This window comes from Cottoperca gobio, chromosome 9 (genome assembly GCF_900634415.1).
Source record: "Cottoperca gobio chromosome 9, fCotGob3.1, whole genome shotgun sequence".
In the NCBI taxonomy this organism is placed as follows: domain Eukaryota; kingdom Metazoa; phylum Chordata; class Actinopteri; order Perciformes; family Bovichtidae; genus Cottoperca; species Cottoperca gobio.
In genome coordinates, this window is record NC_041363.1 from 22,500,252 (window position 1) to 22,521,176 (window position 20,925).

A 20,925-nucleotide genomic window follows, 5' to 3' on the forward strand; every position below is an offset into this window, starting at 1 on the left:
CGGACTCCGCCCATATTGTAACAGCTCTCAGCCACCAATGTAAACGTAAACACATAAGGGACGGGTATATACATTCAGTATATGTATTTAAAGTATGTATTACTTGTACAGACATGTTTATAATACTTATGTTTTTTATTTGACGAGTTATTATCATCAATTTGTTTGATGATTGATGAGTTGTGTGGCTTTTTTTTCCCCCAACGAGGACTTTCTTGCGATGGCAGAGTCAGGGAACATGTCCGCTACACTGTGACTTAAATCATCGCAGAAGCTGACCATCGACATCTTTCCCTCAGCTTTGGTCACTTGGTCTGCCTCCGACACAGTTCTTGTCACAAATGAAGTCATTGACAGTGTATGTTTTGTGCCTCTTGACGTGCTTGTGCTTGGACGATTGTTCCCGCCGTGTGCGATCCTAACATCTGAGTGGCACACTTTATCCTTGCAAGCTTCTTGCTTTATATAAATACAGTCTACCATGCCTAATAAAATCCCAAATAACAGTTTTATGTAACCATTCAACCATGTGTATTTGTATTGACCCACAGTTCAGCGATCTTGGGAAATGATAAAGACATTTTTAATACCTAGTAATGCCTGTTAAATTATGTCCAGCATGTAGACAAATTGCATGATAGTGCAACAACAAAAACAAAAACAAGTGGCAGTAACTTACGATATTCATGAGAGTGAGGAGGTAATTCTGCACGTGCTCTTTGCCGTGAAACCGAACCACTGAGTCATCAACTCCCAGCAGGATTTCAATGTTGTAGTCGTCCTCCCCGGCATCGCGACGGCGGCGGACAGTCTCGTTGACCTGCCGGGCTACAGAGTGCAGAACCCCGGGTACATTCAGCTCCGGTTCTGAACGGGGATCAAGACAGGGGAGGTAGAAGTGTTAATGTGGACTGTGCAAAAACAAGAAGAAAAACACTTTGCAATTACCTGGAAAACTTTTTTACAAGAATATAATACTGAAGCCGTCCGAGGGCTGAATCTATATTAATGAGTTTGTCATGTAGCTACAGGTCTTTTCTTTAAATTGTATGAATGTCTTAGATACCGGAGTTCACAGTGTGTGTTAGAGGTTCGAGGTAAATGATTTGGTCATTTCTGTTTCACATCATTGTACATTTGAATGTCTTTGGGTTTTGGATTATTGGTCAAAGAAATCAATGTGAAGAGGACACTATGGGCTCTGGAAAACTGTGATGGACATTTTCTTCACTATTTACTGACAATTATAAACATGTTAGGAATTATTTCAAAAAATAATTGTAGCGAAAATAATTGTTTGTTGCACCCTGAAAATGAATTACAACAATTGTATATAAATAGTATTACACAGAAAAAAAGACTTGAAAGTAATTCTGCATTTGAGATTTATTTAAATTAGTTATGCAACACTTGCTAGTTACTCCACTTGACATGAAAATTAGGTGAACTGCTGCACTTGCTGTTACTGAATCAGACTATGAAAAATGCTAATATTTGCCTTTTTGATGGAAGGGCAAGCCAGTACTTTACCTCCCTCTCAATACTGCTTAGCTTTACAGTCTGAAGGCTGGGGCCATTACTGTCAAAGCTCTCACTGCTGATATGAAATCCTTCATCTTGTCCCTTCGGTAATCTCGACGAGAGTACTCTGAGAGCTGATAAAGTGGCCAGAGATATTGCTTACGGTACACTTTCCTTTACGGTAGGACGCAGTTGAGATTTAATTTTCCACTACAATGAGTGAAAACTGCTGAATCTTTTGGGTATCAGCGGCTTGGTTGGTCATAAAAGCAGCCTGAGTCGTGAGTAGAAAATCTAGAGGGGAACATCTTGGCATGTGGATGAATCATCAGAGACTGTTTTACTTTGCTGGAGCTGCAGGCCAACAGAAAGGCTGTGATTACACCTTCTGTTTGTTTGGTTTGGTTTTAACCGCCGTGCATTTTTCCCCCCTTTTTTGTTGTTGTTAGTTTTGTATTTGGTTCATTTTAATCTCGTTTGACGTAATCTCAAATAAAAAATTAAGAGTCTGAACCTTCAGTGCACTCAAGGTTCTTTCTGAAATGTCATTCTCTATCATTGCAACTTCACCCAAGACCGAATTTGCAAACTAATTATAATCCACAGTTGAACAAACTCTGAAACTTTTCATTGACAGAAACACTGCAATTTTGAATATGTTTAATGTTTTCATCAGCAAAGCAAAGACCTTCATTTTCTGTGTTGGCTTATTCTGTGCACTTAAAAAATACATTTTACAAGTACATGATGTGAATATGTAATGTGTCAAACAATGAAATGAACTTTAAAATCTCATGAACTGCTAACAAAACCTCTGACAAAGATCCATCTACAAATCTGCTGAATTAACTCAGAGAGCAGAGAAACATCAGCTAAATAAAGGTCTCTCTGTAATGTGATCACAGGCTTTTAGCCCTTTGTCACACATCATCAGCACTCTAATGAAGAAATAATAATAATAGTTATTAGGTTGACATAATGCTTAATTTGAAACTTAATTGTCTGATGCACACAGTGATATGATTTGTTTTGTATTGCACAGCATGGTGCAAATTTACCCCACTAGAATTGCAAGTTTTATCAAAGTAAATGATATTGCAGACTCCCTGGCTGTGTGTGTGAAGATTTCCCTGGGGTCCTTCTGCATTTGATTAAGACATCCTCATTCAGACCCTCAAACGGAATATAGAATGAAGGAGAAGGAGGTCACTTTTCCTTTGGTAATGTCGATAAACCTCTGCCTGTAGTCTGCCAGCAAAAACATTACAGGCCTTAGACAAAAAAATGGGTTCATGTAGGTTCACGCAGCCCATTTACAAACAAACCAGGTTGGGTAAACAAAGATCACATGGACTCACAAGTAGCTTGTGTATGAAAGACGTTTTTTGGTGAGCTCTCGTCTTGCCGTGTTAGAAAGTTTGGCAGCGGGGTGAGTCAAAACAAATCTCATTCCAATGTCGGTGAATGTAGCTAAACTTGATAGACGCTTCTACGCTCAAGTACTGGAATTAGCTTTCTCTGGTCTTTAAGCCAGTTATCATCACATAAATCATTTATAATCATTCAATAATTCTGTATTGGTATTGGAGAAGGACATTTTTCAAGAGTCTCTGTACAGTTTTCCAGCGTTCTCACCAAGTCAAATCAACTAAAACTCTTGCAAACCTTTTAGAACATATTCAGTGAGGAGGACTGAACTATGACTCTCCTGAAATCTCATTAGTATGTACCTGAAGAAAGGTAAGGCATATACTCCTACGTGCTCTTTGAACTTCCCCTGAATAAATAAATATTAAAGCTAAAATAAATTTCACAGTTTCTATATTTCATCCACATTGGGTGAAGATACTGCGCTGGCAAATACTTGAAAATCTCAAGCCATAAATAAAAGTGCAGGCCATTTTTCATTTTTCCAGGGATGCTTAGGGCCGCAGACAGGGCCAGTGATTGAGTGGAGAGGGAGCTAAAATAAATAGGGAGAAATGGCTGCCACCTCAGCTGTGGCCCGACTCCTACAGTGTTGGGATTGTGGAGTGCATTCCTCCTCTCCGCCGCTCCCGTCATGACACAGGCATTCTTGTGCAGCGGGCCAGCTCCCCCCTCCCCCTCCTGAGTAAACAGGCTTTCTGAGTTCCCTACATCAAACGCACAGGACTTCCCCTCAGCAGCGCTCCTTAAGACCGCTAGTGTGCTTCAGTCAGAGGACGAGCCCCGCTCCCTCCTGCTCCATCTCGCCCCACCCGGGCCCACGGTCCAGTCCCATGGGAGTCCCACCATGCAGCAGCGGCACAGCAGCCCAGGAGATGGGAGTGGCCCCTGGCCAGCGCCTTCCCACACGTGGCACCGTGCAGCAAGGTGGCAACAAGGCCAGCCAGAGCCGCCACAGGCTAAAAATTGCATAGAGGTAGGCGACAGGCAACTCGCCATCAGCGTAGAGTGGAAATCTACTGTGTCTGCTGGGACGCCATTAATATCCACACCCTGCCGTTCACAGACACTCACACTCCTGCAGCCCCATTCGAAAAGAAAGGACACATATACTGTATATTGCCAGGCCAAAGCTGAGGATCTTATATTTATAATCATAATGTTAACGCCTCTAAAAAGAAAAATATCTTTATTTATGGAAGAAATGGCCAACAAGTGCATGGGGTATTCAAGTGACAGTAAGAGGCATTTTTGCAATAATATATGGGCTGTAATCTTTTGTCTGTTTCCGTTAAGAAGTGGTGCTGCAGGATTGGCCTATATACTGTACCCTGTGTATGAAATGATACAGAAATGCACAATTAAACTGGGGAAGGGAATTTGCATGAAATCTAGTCTGTGAGCTGAATGTAATTTGTCTCACCTGGCAAAATGAGTAAGTGGGACAAACAGACCAAGGGAGGGAGCTGGATTTTTTTCTGCAGTTGTTTTGTTAGAGAAAGGATGGCACTATAATATCAGGCATTATATATAATGACTGAGGATCTGAATGGGATAATATTTAAAAGGACACTTAAAACTGCAACCGCTGATGGAGCTCTTAGGAGGAAAGGCTTCAAAAGATCAGAGATAGTGAATTCATCAATCAAGACACTGTGCTCTGTCATGAACTCTATAAAGACAATCAGACGGACACTCAAACTGCTAGAAGGAGTGGAGTTTTATCCGTCCATTTACATGTGCTGTAAGCCACACACCTCCATCTTCACACTGGTTTCCCATGTGAGCAGATAACTGAAAACAGACATGTGTGATCCAATCCATTGTACAAAAAAAGACAGGATCAAGGGTTCGGAGAATAAAGAGGACAACAAAAAAATCTGACGGTGGCTCAGGTCACAACAAGAAACAATTCATTTCAAAGCACACAATCTGATGCAATCTTGGGGTAAAAGAACAGAGGACATTTTAGATGAGGTGAACGGTTATTTGGTCTGGTGAATTCTGGTACTGATACACCTGTTGTACATTAGTGTACAAGATCGCTTCTGGGTCGATAGGAATCTCTCTCTCTCTATTTAAGTTGTGTTTAAGCCCCCTCCACATTGAGAAAATACACAATGATATTGTCAATATAAAAACAGTTGATGGTGTAAAAAAGGTTGGGGACCTTTATTGTAAATAACCTCCAGTCATGTGAAAAAATAAGAATGTATTTGTTGAGTTCAAGTTACATTTTGTATTGTTTTAAGTTTAAGTTAAACATTTCATTTCAACAATGAAACAACAATAACCGCCTCACAGTTGTATGCCTTCGCCAACCATTCAAGTTGCAGTTCACATCCATGTCTGTCTAAAATGGCATCACTTCATGATTTTATCCTATTAGACATTTGTGTGAATTTGGCATAAATAGCATCTGAATTCTTGAAATATTTCCATAAAAGTGTTTTGTGAGATCAGAGGTCATGACCTTTGACCATCTAATTCTAATATGTTCATCTTTTAGTCCAAGTGGATGTTTGTGCCGAATTTGAAGATATTCCCTCCAGGTTTTCTTGAGATATCGCGTTCAAGACGGACGGATGTAGGGAAGGATGGAGGGACGGATGACGAAACGATGCCTCCAGCCACCGCTGTCGCAGAGTCATAATCACAGCACAGGACACGGTGTATGAAAAAACCTGACTGCAATAAGTCTGAATTCAATAAAGCTGCTTATAGAAGAGTCATGTGCAGGTCAAACAACATCTAGCCATGTAGGTACAACTGGTTGTTAAATTAAACATGTGTTAGACTCCTAGATTGCATATATCCATAGTTTCAACATTATTTCAGTGTGCGATTATTTTCATTTCATTTCTCCATTGCTTTCTTAATTCATCGATGAATAGAGAAAAATGGGCTTCACAATTTCCCTAAAGTCCAGGGTGATATCATCAAATGGCTTCTGTCCAACCAACAGAACAACATGTTCCTTCATTATTGGCAGTAACATCATCAAGTTCCTTATCCTATTACAAGGATTGTAATTAGTAATTACTAATAGATATTTTTCCAGGAACACTTAACAGCGTTAATAACTTGGCCAAACCAATTTGAACACATTATGCATGGGAATCACTCTCCACCAATCAACCACAGGCAGTTGACATTAAGGTGTGCTTGGTCACCTCAGCTTTAACACTAGGGGTCCCTTTTTTTTTTTAAATCATTACAGCATAGTGTTGCAGTTGTTTGCAGGTCTGAACATGGTGCCGATATGTTCTTCCTATCTTTCTCGACATGAAACACCAAATGGACTGATTCATGTTGTTTATTGGTCCATATGAGGAAAGCAATGTGTGACCAAAGCTGTTAATGCCACATATCTTTCATGGTTGACATCTCATTTGTGCACTCGCCTTGTTTGTTATTCATCTGCTGTTGCTGCACAATTGTATACTGTTTTTCCATAATGTATAGCTTTATCAAAAAACAAAATGACCTGTAAATGTAATATCATTGTTGCCTGTGTTTTCAAGCTGAAGCTGATTTAGTTCTGGCAATTTACTTCTTGGTATGTAAGTGAATGTTTGACTTCCTATGGCACATAAAACCTGGGATAATTACATTTATTTTATGACTTAGGAAATATTGTTTAAGCCTTGTTTTCTTCCCTCCGCCTCAAAAGCGGTGACATCAGCAGCAACAACAGCAGCCTAATTACCAGCAGTGCACCGTAACAGGAGAAATATGCTGGCCGAGGCATTTCAGACGCCACGCAGGTTTGTGGTTCTGTGTTGAAGTGTGGTGGAGATTTTAAAAGGTGCGTTTGTGTCTATGTGCATTCTCGGTGGCCCAACCAAAGCTTGTGAAACACTATTAGCAGGCTGGTGGGGAGTTTTAGGCATAAAATTGAAGCCCACACTCCCACTGGGCCGTATATTAAAGCGTCACTAATGATTTCTAAGTCTTGCCGGCTTTGCCTCAGAAAATAAAGTATTTCCTTGCAAAAGTAAAGGATCACTTACGTTAGAAATGTTCCTTAAAAAGCTTGTCAGAGATGCTTTAACCCACATGAACAATGAAGAATGCTGCACCTTGTCACCAAATACTGTATGTAAATGGAATCAATAAAGTGCAATTTGTATACGTATAAAGGTTGATATTTGTATTTAGACATCAATACAGACACACAAAATATATTAATGTCATGTCATGTGTAAGAGTGTGTTAGTACCATTAGGATCTTCAATAGCACTTTTTACTACACAGAACACAAACAAGAAACAAATCCAAGAATAGATATTTGACTTACTTGGTGCACAAAGCGGTTTGCAAAAGTCCAAAAGAAGATTGTTTAGAGGCACTTAAGCTGCTCTAATCAATCTTTTTATATTAACAATAAGTCCAATGACCACATGCTAATGTGAAAGGCGTCACTGATACTGAAAAACCCACAGACAACTATTACCCTGTATGTTCCCCTTACCTCTATGGCGCTTCTTAGCAAGTTCTTTGTAGCTTATTGTTTTAGATTTACGGCCCACAACTTTACTTTTTTGTCCCCTTTCACTGCTTCTATATATTTTTGTCACGGTGACTACGTAGGGTTGTCTTCAGTACCGATACTGTGCCAAGTTAATTCGAAAATTCTGCAAATGTGATGATACTCCTTCTACACGACACTGTACTTACACTTCTAAGTACCGTAAATATCACAGGTGCCGTTGGTACCAGGGTGCTCGACACTATTGACGTCCTGTGGACACATTAAAAATCCTAAAGGAAGCAGTAAGCTCACTATTGATACATCCAGGATGCACCCTGTACACCATTTCAACAGAATTGCATTGCTATGCAACAACTTGGGTCCATGACTACTTCCTGTCAACTGATGTCATTCACATACACAGCAAAAGGAAATAAAATGGACACATTTAGGATGTTTATGTTTACAACTGTGAAACGGTCAATTGCTTTTCCTAATAATGCTATATTGTAAACAACACAAATCGGTGTTGAAATCGGGAGGAGAGCTAGTTAACATAAACTGTTAGCAGCCGGTTGCGGAGGTTTTTGCCGATAAACTTGAATTTTAAAAAAATGCTTGTGAAATTTGACATGTGGATTTAACTTACAACTGAACATTTAGCTCATAACGTTAATTTTTTTTTGATATATTTTGTGTATCGCCATTCAGCCTAAAAATACAGAGACACCATTTGTGGTCCATATCGCCCTACCTATATCCACTTCTTAAATACAGTCAATGGGGAGAAGCCACAGTTGATATGTTTGTGCCCCACTGAGACGATTCAGCAAGAGTGATTTTTTATTTTGGACTGTGTAAATATGTTGAACTTTGTCTCCCACCCTTTAATCCATCAAATAAAACCTGAACTGCCCAAATCAAGCGAGGCGCAGGTTGGTCAAAGCCTGGAAAAGGTTTAACAGGATAACTGACCTTAGATGAATACATTGCCAGTCCTGATCCGATGGATAAGTCACAAATGTCCTCACATAGGCCAGGGATGCGAACACAACTTACACAAGACAAACAGGAACATCCTCATGTTGAACTTACAACACGTAGGCAAGTCTCTCCGATTGAGGGAAGGTAGGTTTTCAATGTATTTTGGCATGAAACATATCACATTGTTGTGCCTCAGTTCATTTCAGTCCAGAGTTCTGCATCAGACTATATTATCTGAGACTCTAACGTGCAAGCATTAAACACATACAAAGCTAGAATGCAAAGGGAAGTATAACACAAATCAGACATCATTAAAATACAAGTTACTCCCTCATTTCAATCTAACCACCCGCTGGAGGATTTAACATCAAATTCAATGATTGTCACCATGGTCAAAGCCATCTCCATGAGCTGCTCTTTTTTCCTGCTAAATCTTTGAAGTCATGCCACTTTGATAGGAAAGATGTCACAATTCAGTGTGAAAATATATATAATAGAGTCAGCAACTAAAACTGATAACATAAAAAAAAAAAGTAGTTTGAAGTCAAACATATATTGGAGCAAACAAACCAAGGTGATATTTGACAACTTGTCATTGTACCTGCTTCGAAAGGACTCATTTTGCACGACAGAGCTGGAAAATAAACTCATGGATGCTGTTGGAGTCAGCACACCCACAACATTGGAGGTTTCATGTGGAGGAAAAATATTTTACTGTAGTTAAATATCACATTAAGGACTGTCCATCCTTTTCAGTATGCAGTGAGTTTTCTCATTACTGAACTGAAATTCATCATCTCTGCTGTGGATATTTCTTCTAATTAAATACAAATATGTTTGACTGCATAAATATTTGCATTGACTGCAAACTCTTATCAGCTCAGTCAGCTAATTAATATTAGTCGTCTATTTAGTAATGCAAAAGTCTTTTATATAATACTGGTTCACAACATTATATAGAAAACCTTTCTATTTTTTTTTTGTCTTGGCATTTTACGTTTCCCTCACAAGCATGAGGATCTGTGATATGGAAAGGGCAACGAGTGCGGGGAGTGTGACTTTGAACAGGCTCTCAGGTTTACAGTGTGTTGCCATATCAGGTTGATGAGGAACACTTCGAAAAACTAGCTATGGATTAACTGCTGTATGTTCAAACCAATTACCTACAAATAATAACTACAAGCAATAACATTGGTTCAATGTGACAATATTGAAAAGCTGTCAGGGAGTGATGGCAATTTCTCTTTCATTTAGAATATGTTGACCTTTGGTATGCTACGGAGCCCTCACCGTAACCAATCTCACTCCTCATGCCTAACCCTTAGCAATAAATCCACTGAAGACAACAAGTACTAATCAATGCCAATCAGAGGCAAAACTGCACCAACTACATTGTGAAACTGAAACTTAAAGACAACATGTAAAACTGAAGGAAATGTAACGTTTTGAACACAAACAAAACAACTTCTTTAGATTTAGGCAACAAAACTACTTGGTAAGGTCTGGGAAAAGATTGTGGTTTAGGTTAAAATAACAAAACAAAGACAACAATACGTTGTTGGTTTCAATCAGTAAGTCTGTGTTTTGTGTCCCATCCATCGGCCCCCATCCTTTTCTCTTTGTTTTGTAGAAGACAACCTGGGGAGTGATTTCTTTTTTTGCAAGCGTTCTTTTCAACTTTAAGAGCCCCTTAAGGTGAAACTGATTGAACACTTCTGCAATGTGTTTGGAGGACAGAATCAAAAAGAGCTATTTGCATTAGAATTAAATGCCTGTGCTCACCCACTGTCTACAGCCTGAGAGGTACTTTATTTCTGTGCAACTGTTGAGCGTAGATTACAAAATCTTAATCACAAATTGTTTTCACATTTATGTACAGGTAGGTTTGTACTGGTGGAAAACCAATAAAAAGAATTGAGAAGAAACCATGTCTTGACTCGAGCGTCGTACTTCTCAAACACGAGAGTGGAATCAATCTTCTCATCTCGCTCAACTACGTCGAACTGTTCCTTTAACTTGAATCTGTTACTGTTCACAGCATAAAAAGTCTCTCTGTTGCAAGCGGGCTTATCTGTTGTTGTACTGCTGAGTCACAGACTATCAGACTAGTGTGGAGTGTGTTTGTGTGTGAGTTAAGAGAGGCAGGGAGAGAGAGTGTCGAAGCAGACAACGGTAGGCCTTGTTGGGGTCGGTCAGTTACAACATGCAGCCAAACTTAGGCTTCATTCATGGTGGGGTGCGAACTGCCTTTTTGGAAGAAATGCTCACTGTATTTCCTTTTAGGGAGTTCAATATATTTTTTGTGACCTGCATCCGTTTTTTCTCTCTCTCTTTCTCTCAAAGAACAAACAACCCAATGTCATCGTTGAAAGGTCAAGTGACAAACTGTTTCCAGTCTCTCCCTGCCCAACACAACTGATAAAATACAGGAAGTTAAGAAGCTGAAATACTGAGAAATGACTGAAAGGTTGGAGGCGATGTAAGATTGTGAATGGAGCCTAATTGTAACTCTGCCATGGATATTTGGGGTCCTGTTTGTTTTCATTTCAGATGGCAGAATATTTTGAAAACTACTATAAAACCTTGTGGCGTATTAGTTAATGGACTGTTTTTATAGTTCATCCTTAGCTTTTAATGTAATAATCCAATAAAATGTCCATCTAAATAGAATAGCGCTTAAAGTCCTGCCAGGTAACACCAACAAATCATGTTGTCAATGCAAATATGTTTCTAGTTTCTTGCATGGTTGCTGTGTTTAGTATTAAAACAAACTTTTAAAATCCACATGTGTTTATATTAAACTCAAGGATATAGGTTTGATTTCAGAAATGTGATAATATATTATAGTTAAACCACATAAAATAAAACTGGTTATAGTGCCTTCCATTATAATGATAGATAAAGTTTATGTAAATCTCTGTATCATAATGCAACTTACTTTAATGAACATTTCAGTTTCTTACAGAGACCTTACTGGTCTCTCTTACTTTCTGACAATGTTGTATCTCCACCTTTAATACACACAGATCACACTATTACTATCACTATCACGTACATTATGACAGCTGGACAACAGAGGACGCTGTTTAGAGAGTCTATATCAGGGGTCGGGAACCTTTTTGGCTGGGAGAGCCATAAAAGCCAAATATGTTTAAATGTATTTCCTTGAGAGCCTTATATTTAATAGAATTGAGTTTTAAGTATATCACGTCTCCAAGTACTAAAAGCGGATTCAGTGTTTCCCCTACCATTGTCTGTGCCCCCCCCCCCCCCCCCCAACGAAACCCCGTGCCCCCCTCTGATTTTATTTAATATATATTCACAACTCACTTTTCACATTGAACAGGTTCTCTTTTAAACGCTTATGTTATTTATCTAATTTATGTGCACATTTCTGTGTTTACTGCACGGGTGTCAAACTCAAGGCCACAATTATATATGGCCTACGATAAAATATAATTTTTCTATCATGACTGGCCCGCCGTTTTTGGTAATTAAATCAAGGCATGGCCCGACCAGGGGAAAATACATATTTGAGGAAGTATCTAAATGTGTGAATGAAATGAAACTGCCCCGGGACAAACTGACGAGTCCGACGACAGACGGAGCCTGCGATGTGATGAAAAGAGCGGATTAGTGCAGGATGCGGGAGAAGATGCAGCGAGAGAACTGTGCAGGTGAGCCGACGGTGTATCACCGCATCACACACCAGGAAGCGCTGTGTTGTAAAGCTCTGGAGATGGAACATGTAATAAGCACCGTAACACAGACAGGGAACTTTATAAGAGTCAATGTAAGTCTTTTCTTCAGGAGATACATTCTGAACATGGCGGTGCGATGGCTGAGTCGAGGGAAAGTGCTGAATAGATTTTTCGAGTTGCGTGAGGAAATCTGGCCGTTTTTGGAAGCAAAGGGAAACACACCACAGATCTCTGGGACGAAAAGTGGCGATGTGAGCTGACCTTTATGTACGACATAACGAAGCATCTCACTGTTAAACCTGCAGCTTCAGGGCCGTGAGATCACGGACATGTATGATGCAGTGACAGCGTTCCAAGCCGAGCTGCCTGTGGGAGTGTTTCCAAACACTAACCATCTCCACCGCTGTGTTCCCGACTGCGCATGAACTGCTCAGCAACCCGTTTGCAGTTGACATGGAAACAGCACATGTGAACATCCAAATGGGGCTGATTGACCTCCAGTGTAACGACACACTCATGGCAAAGTGTGACTCTGTGGGCGCTGCACAGTTTCCAAGCTTCACCCATATAATCATATATCACAGAAGTATTCAACTAGTGATCAGTTTCGTACTATGCTATACCATTTCATTGATGTTAAAAAGTTTATTCTTGACTTGAGAATAATAGTTTGACAGAATAATTCCAGCAAAAGATCCACTTAGCTTATAAACTGAGCAAATCAGCTGATGAAGACTGTAAATTGTGATTGAAAGCTCTGGGAAGAAAAGAGCAAATTGATCTTGTGATAAGATTATTTTGTCAAACTAAATCCTACTGAAGATCAATTATTAAAGAAGTAAATGTCGAGAACAATGCAGTGGTACATAAAAAGATGAAGATCAATTTAGTGACCTTAATGTGAACAACCCCCTGTAATTTTATTTTTTGTCATTAATCTTCATGTATATTTAAATAAATAAATAAACCCATGGACACTTAGAAGAGCTAAAGTTAGGAGGTAAAAATACAAAAAAAGCAAATAGATGAGGGCCGTACAAACCCTACAATTCCCAGCACTGATAAACAAAAAACTGACTCGTATACAACCGAGAAAGCAGCGTCAACCCTCAAACAAGTCTTACAACAACAGCACTTAATCACAAGTTCAGGGCTACTTCTCTGATGTGCATGGTTCCAGACATGGGGGCAGTGTTATTGCAGCTCTCAGATTCTTAGGCGATGAGAGCTAAAGTGTTGCAATACTAGGAAATGCCAAAAACAATAATATATTTTTGTGTCACACAAACTGCTGCAGTCCCCTCTCTTTATTGGATGAGTATTTATAGGACACAGTGGACGAAGTATCACAACAAGAAACAAGAATTTCAGGTATTTGGCTGCAGCAAAGCAGGCAGACTGGATGGATGGAAAGAAAGAGGTGCGCATGAGTCCCTTCCAACTGCCATGTGACTTATGGAAAGCGACCGGATGAATCACCACGAGTCAGGCGAGAACACAACCGAGTGTTTCTTGATTCAAAATATTGGTCAATGCTTCCAAGGATCTTTTCCACCCTCCTGCCAGATCCTTGGCTCGGGCCGGAGGCAGTAATTATCACCAGGTTTCAGATGGAAAGAGCTCATCAGACACATTCAGGGTTCAAACTTCTGGAGACGCGAGGCAATGTGGATAATATCTTCACAATGTGCCGGTTCATCACGGTCATAGGGTAGGGTTGAAATAAAAAAAATGTGTACACACACACACACACACACACACACACACACACACACACACACACTAGAGCTACCATCCTCAATAATGATAACCTTTAATGTTTTCAAATCACTTAAGGTAAATTGCTTCCCTTACCACTAAACGCACCTCTCCTGATTCAAAACACATGCCTCACATGCCGACAATAGAAATCAGATGGCGCTGTACCTTTTTTTTTTTACAAGTTCTTCAAGCTCAATCATGTTTGAAGGAGGGAAAGAAAAGTGCAGATGGTTTTTTTATGTTTCCAGGAGCAGGTACCTGTGCTTGGAAGTCAAATTACAAAACTAGTGAGGGTGAAATTTGAAAAGCTATTAGCTTCTTCTGAGGATTCATTTGCTGTTATCACAAGACGTCAGAACACAAACTATTCATTAAACAAAGCTCAGCAGACAGAGCAGTGAATTAAACGCTCTTTTGTTTTTGCTCGCAGTGTTGAGCTTTGTGCAGAAAGTACACCAACTTCAGATCTCAATAGAGCATTGTCACGCTGCACTTATTTGCCCAAACTACACAACATAGTTGCAGTAGATGGTGAGATTAAGTTCACAAGGCTGGGGTTCATCAGGGCACAAATAAACCAAAACAAACAAACAGAAAACAGCTTGTGCTGGCAGACTACCTGCGGCCTGAGTCAAGAAGCTGAGGAATATGAACACGATTCAGTGCAGCTCCGTCACTAAATAATGTTTTGGTTAGGAGAACTACTTTTTCTTTGCGTATAAAGTACGAGGCAATGTCACACACTTCTAATTAATAACAAATTAATAGATTTACAACTGTTGCGGTGTAATGGTCTTTTTTTTATTACGTATTGTTGATATTTTGTCTCGCTTTTGTCCTCTTTTTCTGGTTAATTCTAGTTAGGCTACGCTGAGGAAAGCGGTTGTCTACTCATAATTGATGATCATTGAAATAATTCTTGGAGTGGGCATTAGGGCTCAGTGGTGTATTGTTTCGCTAGTGTACATACAGTGGCTTCAGAAAGTATTCAGACTCCTTCATGTTTACACACTTTATTGAGATGTAAATTGAATTTTAAATGGATAATATTGCCACTTTTGCCCATCAATCTAGACTCAATAACCCATAATGTCAAAGTGGGAAAAGGATTTTAGAAATTATAATTATTATTCAATTTATAAAAAATCCAAAACTGAAATCTACACACAGGTGTGTCTTTCGAAACTATGTCCAATCAACTCAATTTGCCACAGTTGCAATCAAGATCTACACACAAGGATAATTAAAGCCACAGCAAAGGGTCTGAGTACTTAAGTACAGTAAATAAGAGATTTAAGTTTCCAAAACATCATTATATACAGTGCAGTGTTTCACCTGGGTTTACTGCTTTGGGGGGGTGGTCACTGTGTGCGACGGGGGGTTGCGTGCGTGCATTGCGCGGTTTCTATTTAGTTCTCTCCTCCCCTTTGCTCCGCTCTGTAGGTGTGTGCGCACGTGTGTGCGTCAGGTGCGAAGCCCCGCCCTTCACAAAACGGAGCGAAGGAGAGAATGTGAATCCGCAAAGTTGACAGTACAAACTGAAACGTGCACATAAATTAGATCAATAGCATAAGCGTTTAGTTTATTTAATAAAAGAGCACCTGTCAATGTGAAAAGTGAGTTATGAATATATATATAAAAAAATTGTTTTTAAATTAAAACAATTTGAGAGAAAAAAATAAACACCTTCAATTTCAGGGGGGGGGGGCGCGGGGCTCCGTTTGCGGGGCACAGCGCCCCTCCAAGACAATGGTAGGGGAAACACTGCAGTGTTATCATGCAATTATTTTCTTTACACATCCTACCCCTTTAAAAAAAGTGTAATGAAGTTATGTCTAATCATTTACTTATTACTTTTATCTGAGATTATTTTGTCGGCTGTCTTTTTTTTTTAATCATACAGCCAAAGACAGACAAAAAGATTCAAACTGCGGCCGCTGAGGTAAGTACTTGAGTAACATTTCTACACAAGTACTTCTACTAGTCTTTTTAACCAAGTGTCTTTATAACTGCAACAATGTACAATGTTTATGTAGGCACTCTGCGGCTGACAGAGCATTAGAAAGGAAAGATGGCCAAGGTTGTTCGCGCTTTTGTGGGTTGATTATGATTGGTGCATTGAGCAAGAGGCCAGGATTGGCTATGACTTGGATGTTGTCGTAAAGTCTGATTTTGGTAATTACACTAAACCCTACATGACATGAACATAGCATTAGGGTCTAACTAACATTCTGAGCAAAATAAAACAACCTGTATAATGACCAGCTGGAGGTTACATGCCTCGCTAAAAATCCATTTAGAGAAATGAGTGAGTGCTTATTCTTCCTGCAGATTGTGCCACTTCCTCTTTTTTTACTTACTTTCTTGTATTGTTTTCTTCAGAGATAACAATTACAAACATTGCATTTTAAAGTGATTAGTGCCTGAATGGGGACATTCTACAATACAATCAAATAATACTTAGTGTTGTATGCCTCCTTTTTAGATATGTATCTTAACCATTTCCCTCAGCCTTTGAGAAATGTGTCTTCCATAACTTTTAACCTGTATGTGAGTTTCTCCATTATTAGGATATCACCAATAATGTTCAGCCATTGTTTGTAGACTGGTGCATCAGCTTTTAGCCAGTTCTTTGTTATAGCCTTCTTTCCAGCGGCAAGGAGAATTTTGACCAGGTATTGATCTCCTACATGAACAGATCCTTCCATATGTCCCAGGTACAGTACAAGACAGGTTTGTGGGATTCCATAACCTCACACCTCACGAGGAACAGACTGTACACAGTCCCAGAACGGTTGAATTTCCGTGCATCTCCAAAAAACATGTGTGTGGTTAGATTCCATATTCATGCAGTCTCCAGCATTGCTGTTGATTGTTTGTTTGTTTACTACTGATTTTGGGTGTGATAAAATAACAAATTTGTTTTTTCCAAACAAATTCTCTCCATCCGACACAACTTTGGAAGTATCATGGTAAGCTCGTACAATAATATTTACAATAGGATGTATTTCTTCTTCATTTTTTCTAACCCTTTTTGTATAGTAATCCCTCTTTTGCATATATCTGAATAAGTCTTGGTTTTCTAGATCAAAACAGTTTTTCAAGTCTTGAAAGCTTCTCATTTCTCTCTTATGGATAACTGTGCGTACGGCTGTTATGGAACGGGACCTGTGGTATATTCACGGTCAAAGGATTGAAATAAATATAACAAGCATGGGAGAATGTTCATTTTTACTGTACTTATCCTGTCAATAAAACTCATCGGGTAAGTTGACCATTTTTCTAAATCTTTCCTTATTTCTTTATCAATACATTCATAATTGCTGTGGTACAGTTCTGTTAAATGTTTGGTTATGTTTATACCTAAGTATTTAATTGATTTAGCTTTCCAATTGAAATCTAATTATTTTAGTTTGTGATTTGGAGAGCAGTTAAACATAAGAATTTGAGTTTTAGATACGTTTAATTTCTAACCAGAATAATGACCAAATTGTTCTATAAGTTGCACTAGTTTAATAAATGAGCTTACTGGATCCTTCAACATGATCAGGACGTCATCCGTAAAAAGGCTAATAACATGTTTTTGGTTGTTAATATCTATTCCTGTTATTATTATTATGTCTTGTCTGATCATTTGGGCTAATGGTTCTATATACAAAGCAAACAGGGTGGGTCTGAGGCAGCAGGCCTGTCTGGTTCCTCTTTCTAATGCCAATCTGTCTGACAGTGAGCCATTAACTTTAACTCTAGCTGTTGGTTTATTATAGATAGATTTAATGCATCAAATTGTTTTATTACTGAATCCAAATTTCTCTAGTGTTAGATATAAAAATTCCCAATTGACCCTATCAAATGCGTTTTCCGCATCTAAGCTTATCAGTGTTGCAGGCGTTTAATTTTTTTGTATTCTATGTATGATGTGTAACGTTCTTCTAATATTGTCTAGCGTCTGTCGACCTGAAACAAAACCCGTTTGGTCTTCTTCTATTAAATCTGGTACTATTCAGACAAGACCCAATTAAAGGCATCTAGTAGCAGTGGAGACGATTACAATTTTGCAGCTTTGGGCTGTCACTTATTTCTTTATGCTTTTGTTCAAATTGTTTCAGGTCGGCTGTGAGATTCTTATATTGAGTTTCTTTTTTAGTTTACTTGTAATAGCAATCAATTTTCCTCGTATAACTGCTTTTAATGCATCCCATAATATGGCTGGGTCTGTGTTGTCGTTATTGTTTTCCTTCCATCTTTTATTTATTTTTGGTACTCAAATTTGACTGCATTAGAAATTAGAATTGCTACTCCTCTTTTACGTGAGTTAGTATGGGAGCTATAAAAGGTGTTTTTGAATCCAAATCTTTTTAGTTTTCATGTTCTGTCTTTAAAAGATGGGTTTCTTGCAGGAAAGTTATCTGTGTCTTTTCTTTTTTGATTTTGGTCATAATTTTGAAAAACTGCCTGCCTGTCTGCGCGGTTCTGTTGTCCCCGACGCGTGTCCAAGCCTCGATCCCAGCCAACTGGAGACCATCACGGCCAGCGGAGCCTCTGGTGGCGGTGGTGTCCTCTACTTCATACCCTCTCCTCCGCATGTCGCTGGCTGCTTCCTCTGCGCTGCTGTATGTCTTCAATCCATTAGCCCAGTGAATGCGCATCCTATTGAGGGGTGTCTGAAAGCGGATGCCTTCCCCCTTCAATATCTTCGAACACCTGCATACGATTTGCGTTGCTGCAGCATCCTCGTGGGGTGTAATCATGATTGAAATAAATCCTACTGTCTCCGAGTTTGATTGTTTTCCTTTCCCAAGCCCTTTTCAAAACCATCTCTTTTACCTGGAATTGCAAAAGGTTCAGGATTATCGATCTTGGTGGTTGTCCCGATTTGCCAGAGATCTGTGAGCTCGTTGAATCTGGAGATCTGTTTCGATTGACAGCTCGTCCCGCAGCCATTTCTCTACAAAAATCGCCACTGTGTCACTTTTCAGCTCTGCATCCTCTGGTATGCCGTATATTCTCAAGTTGTTCCGTCTGGATCTCGATTCTAAGTCTTCCAGCTTTTCCACCATAATCTTCTGTTGTTTAATTATTTCTTGCGTGGCGCTTTTAGCCTCGGTTCTCCAACACTTCCTCAGTGCGAGACATGACCATGTCTATCTTATCGTTCTGCTCTCCAACTTCTGCATATATTTTTGACAGTTTCTGATTAATGTTCTCCTTGAATTCAGTCATCTCTTTATTTATTTGTGTGGCGATGTCCTCCTTAAAGATATTATTATTACTATTTATTTCTTTACCTTGACCATCTACGCTTTTCTTAGTCCTAGTCTTGGTTGATCCTCCGCTCATTGTCAACGGTTTAGTTTCTCCTAGGTTTTAATTTTCAGTTTTTATCGGTTGGCATAAGGGAGCCCACTTTTCAAGCAGCCATGCTGCCCAGCCGTCTACCAGAATTCGATATAAAAAAATCACATTGTGCCACTTCTGACCCTCAGAAATGAACTTAGTTTTTGACTTATCCTTTATCTCATGACTTGCACCTTCTCTTACAACAGCCAGCAAGTGACAAAATGCTCAAATTCTCCTTTTGGCGCAGCCTCTTGGCAGACATAAAACCCTCAGTCTGCTTCAGTCAAACAGCATCCATCTTTCATCGACATCCCTGGCTTGACGCAGACCTCTGGAAGCTTTTGTGGAGCTTTTTCTTTGTGAAATCAAAGAAATTCTGAGCCTCAGAGACGAGAAATTACTTTGCTGATCCTCTCACAACAGAGTACAGTATCTCCATTCGAAGAGAGGGAAAAGGCAGGGGCCGAGACGGTTCGACATTCAACCTCCACACAAAAGCCTAAATAGAGAGCCGAGCACACAGACACCTTGCAAAAATCTTTTCATCCAGATGAGGTTTGCTGAGCACACGGGCTCGCGTTTAGCGGCGCCATACTTTACATTGCACAAATTCACCGAGCATCTTAAGTCATTCATTTCCCTCTGCCCGGACTAACCACAATTCAAGAGGAACTAATCTACAATATATGAAGTCACTGCCTGACTCAACTCAAATCTTTTTTTTAAGAGCCACTGAAATGATTTTCTGCATATATTTTCTAACCTTCCCTCCAGACCATGCCATGCCATGATATGTGGGTCTAACAGGGGGAATTTGGAAGGTTTTACATTTATTAAGTACTAAACAGTACTGAGATTAGCTCAGCTTCAGCTGTGCTGGTGAGTTGTCTTCTTACAGCAATAAGCGGCTTGGCAGTGGTGAGAACATCTTACTCCAACCTGTCTTCTGGTGACAAATACACCTACTGAGTCGTCAGTTTACTCACTCACCTCCCCATGCTGGATCAGATTTTCTGGCAAATTCTAGCAGGATTATACATTTCAAACTATTGTCTTTTGCTTTTTGTCTCTTCCTTCCTTGAATGTTTGTCATTCTAGCCGGCTCATCAAATTTCTCCACACTCAGCCCGCCCCCACTCTCTGTGACAAATATATATCATCGCTTTCCTTTTACCGTAGATGTCTTCCACACTCTTTGAGAATCTTTTTTTCTTTCTCTGTCTCTCAGAGATTCCTCAGTTAGAGGCCATTTACTGGTTCCTCTCTCTATTTTTACCACCATGTGAAAATAAAAAATAAAATCCAAGTGCTGCAGAGGGTGAATCCCACACCTGGGCATCAGGCCAGATATTAGGAGATCTGATCTCAGGGTACACAGAGGAGTCCATATATGTGCTCTCACTGTAATCCTCATTTCCCCAGGCACACATACCCATCTGTCAGCGTGTGTGTGTGTGTGTGTGTGTGTGTGTGTGTGTGTGTGTGTGTGTGTGTGTGTGTGTGTGTGTGTGTGTGTGTGTGTGTAGGAGGGTGTGACAGATAGAAAAATATCACATCACATAGATTGTTAAGGGTAGAGTCCGTGGGCTGCATGTTCACATATGTGTTTTCGTCTGCGATAACCTCACTATTAAAAGGTGCTCCAGGTAACATTTTATCTATTATCTATTAATTATTATCGATTAATCAACTAGTTGACCTACAGAAATTCATTGC

At 39.6% G+C, this 20,925-nt stretch overlaps 1 protein-coding gene across 3 annotated transcripts in view; it reads right to left on the reverse strand.

The window, feature by feature from the left end:
• Nucleotides 1-20,925, reverse strand: part of adamts3 (ADAM metallopeptidase with thrombospondin type 1 motif, 3) — a 136,271-nt gene that overhangs the window by 76,505 nt on the left and 38,841 nt on the right. For all 3 annotated transcript variants that reach the window (XM_029439790.1, XM_029439792.1, XM_029439791.1), the window contains one exon: nucleotides 680-867. In XM_029439790.1, the coding sequence (XP_029295650.1) occupies nucleotides 680-867 (188 nt within the window). The remainder of the gene's footprint in view (nucleotides 1-679; nucleotides 868-20,925) is intronic.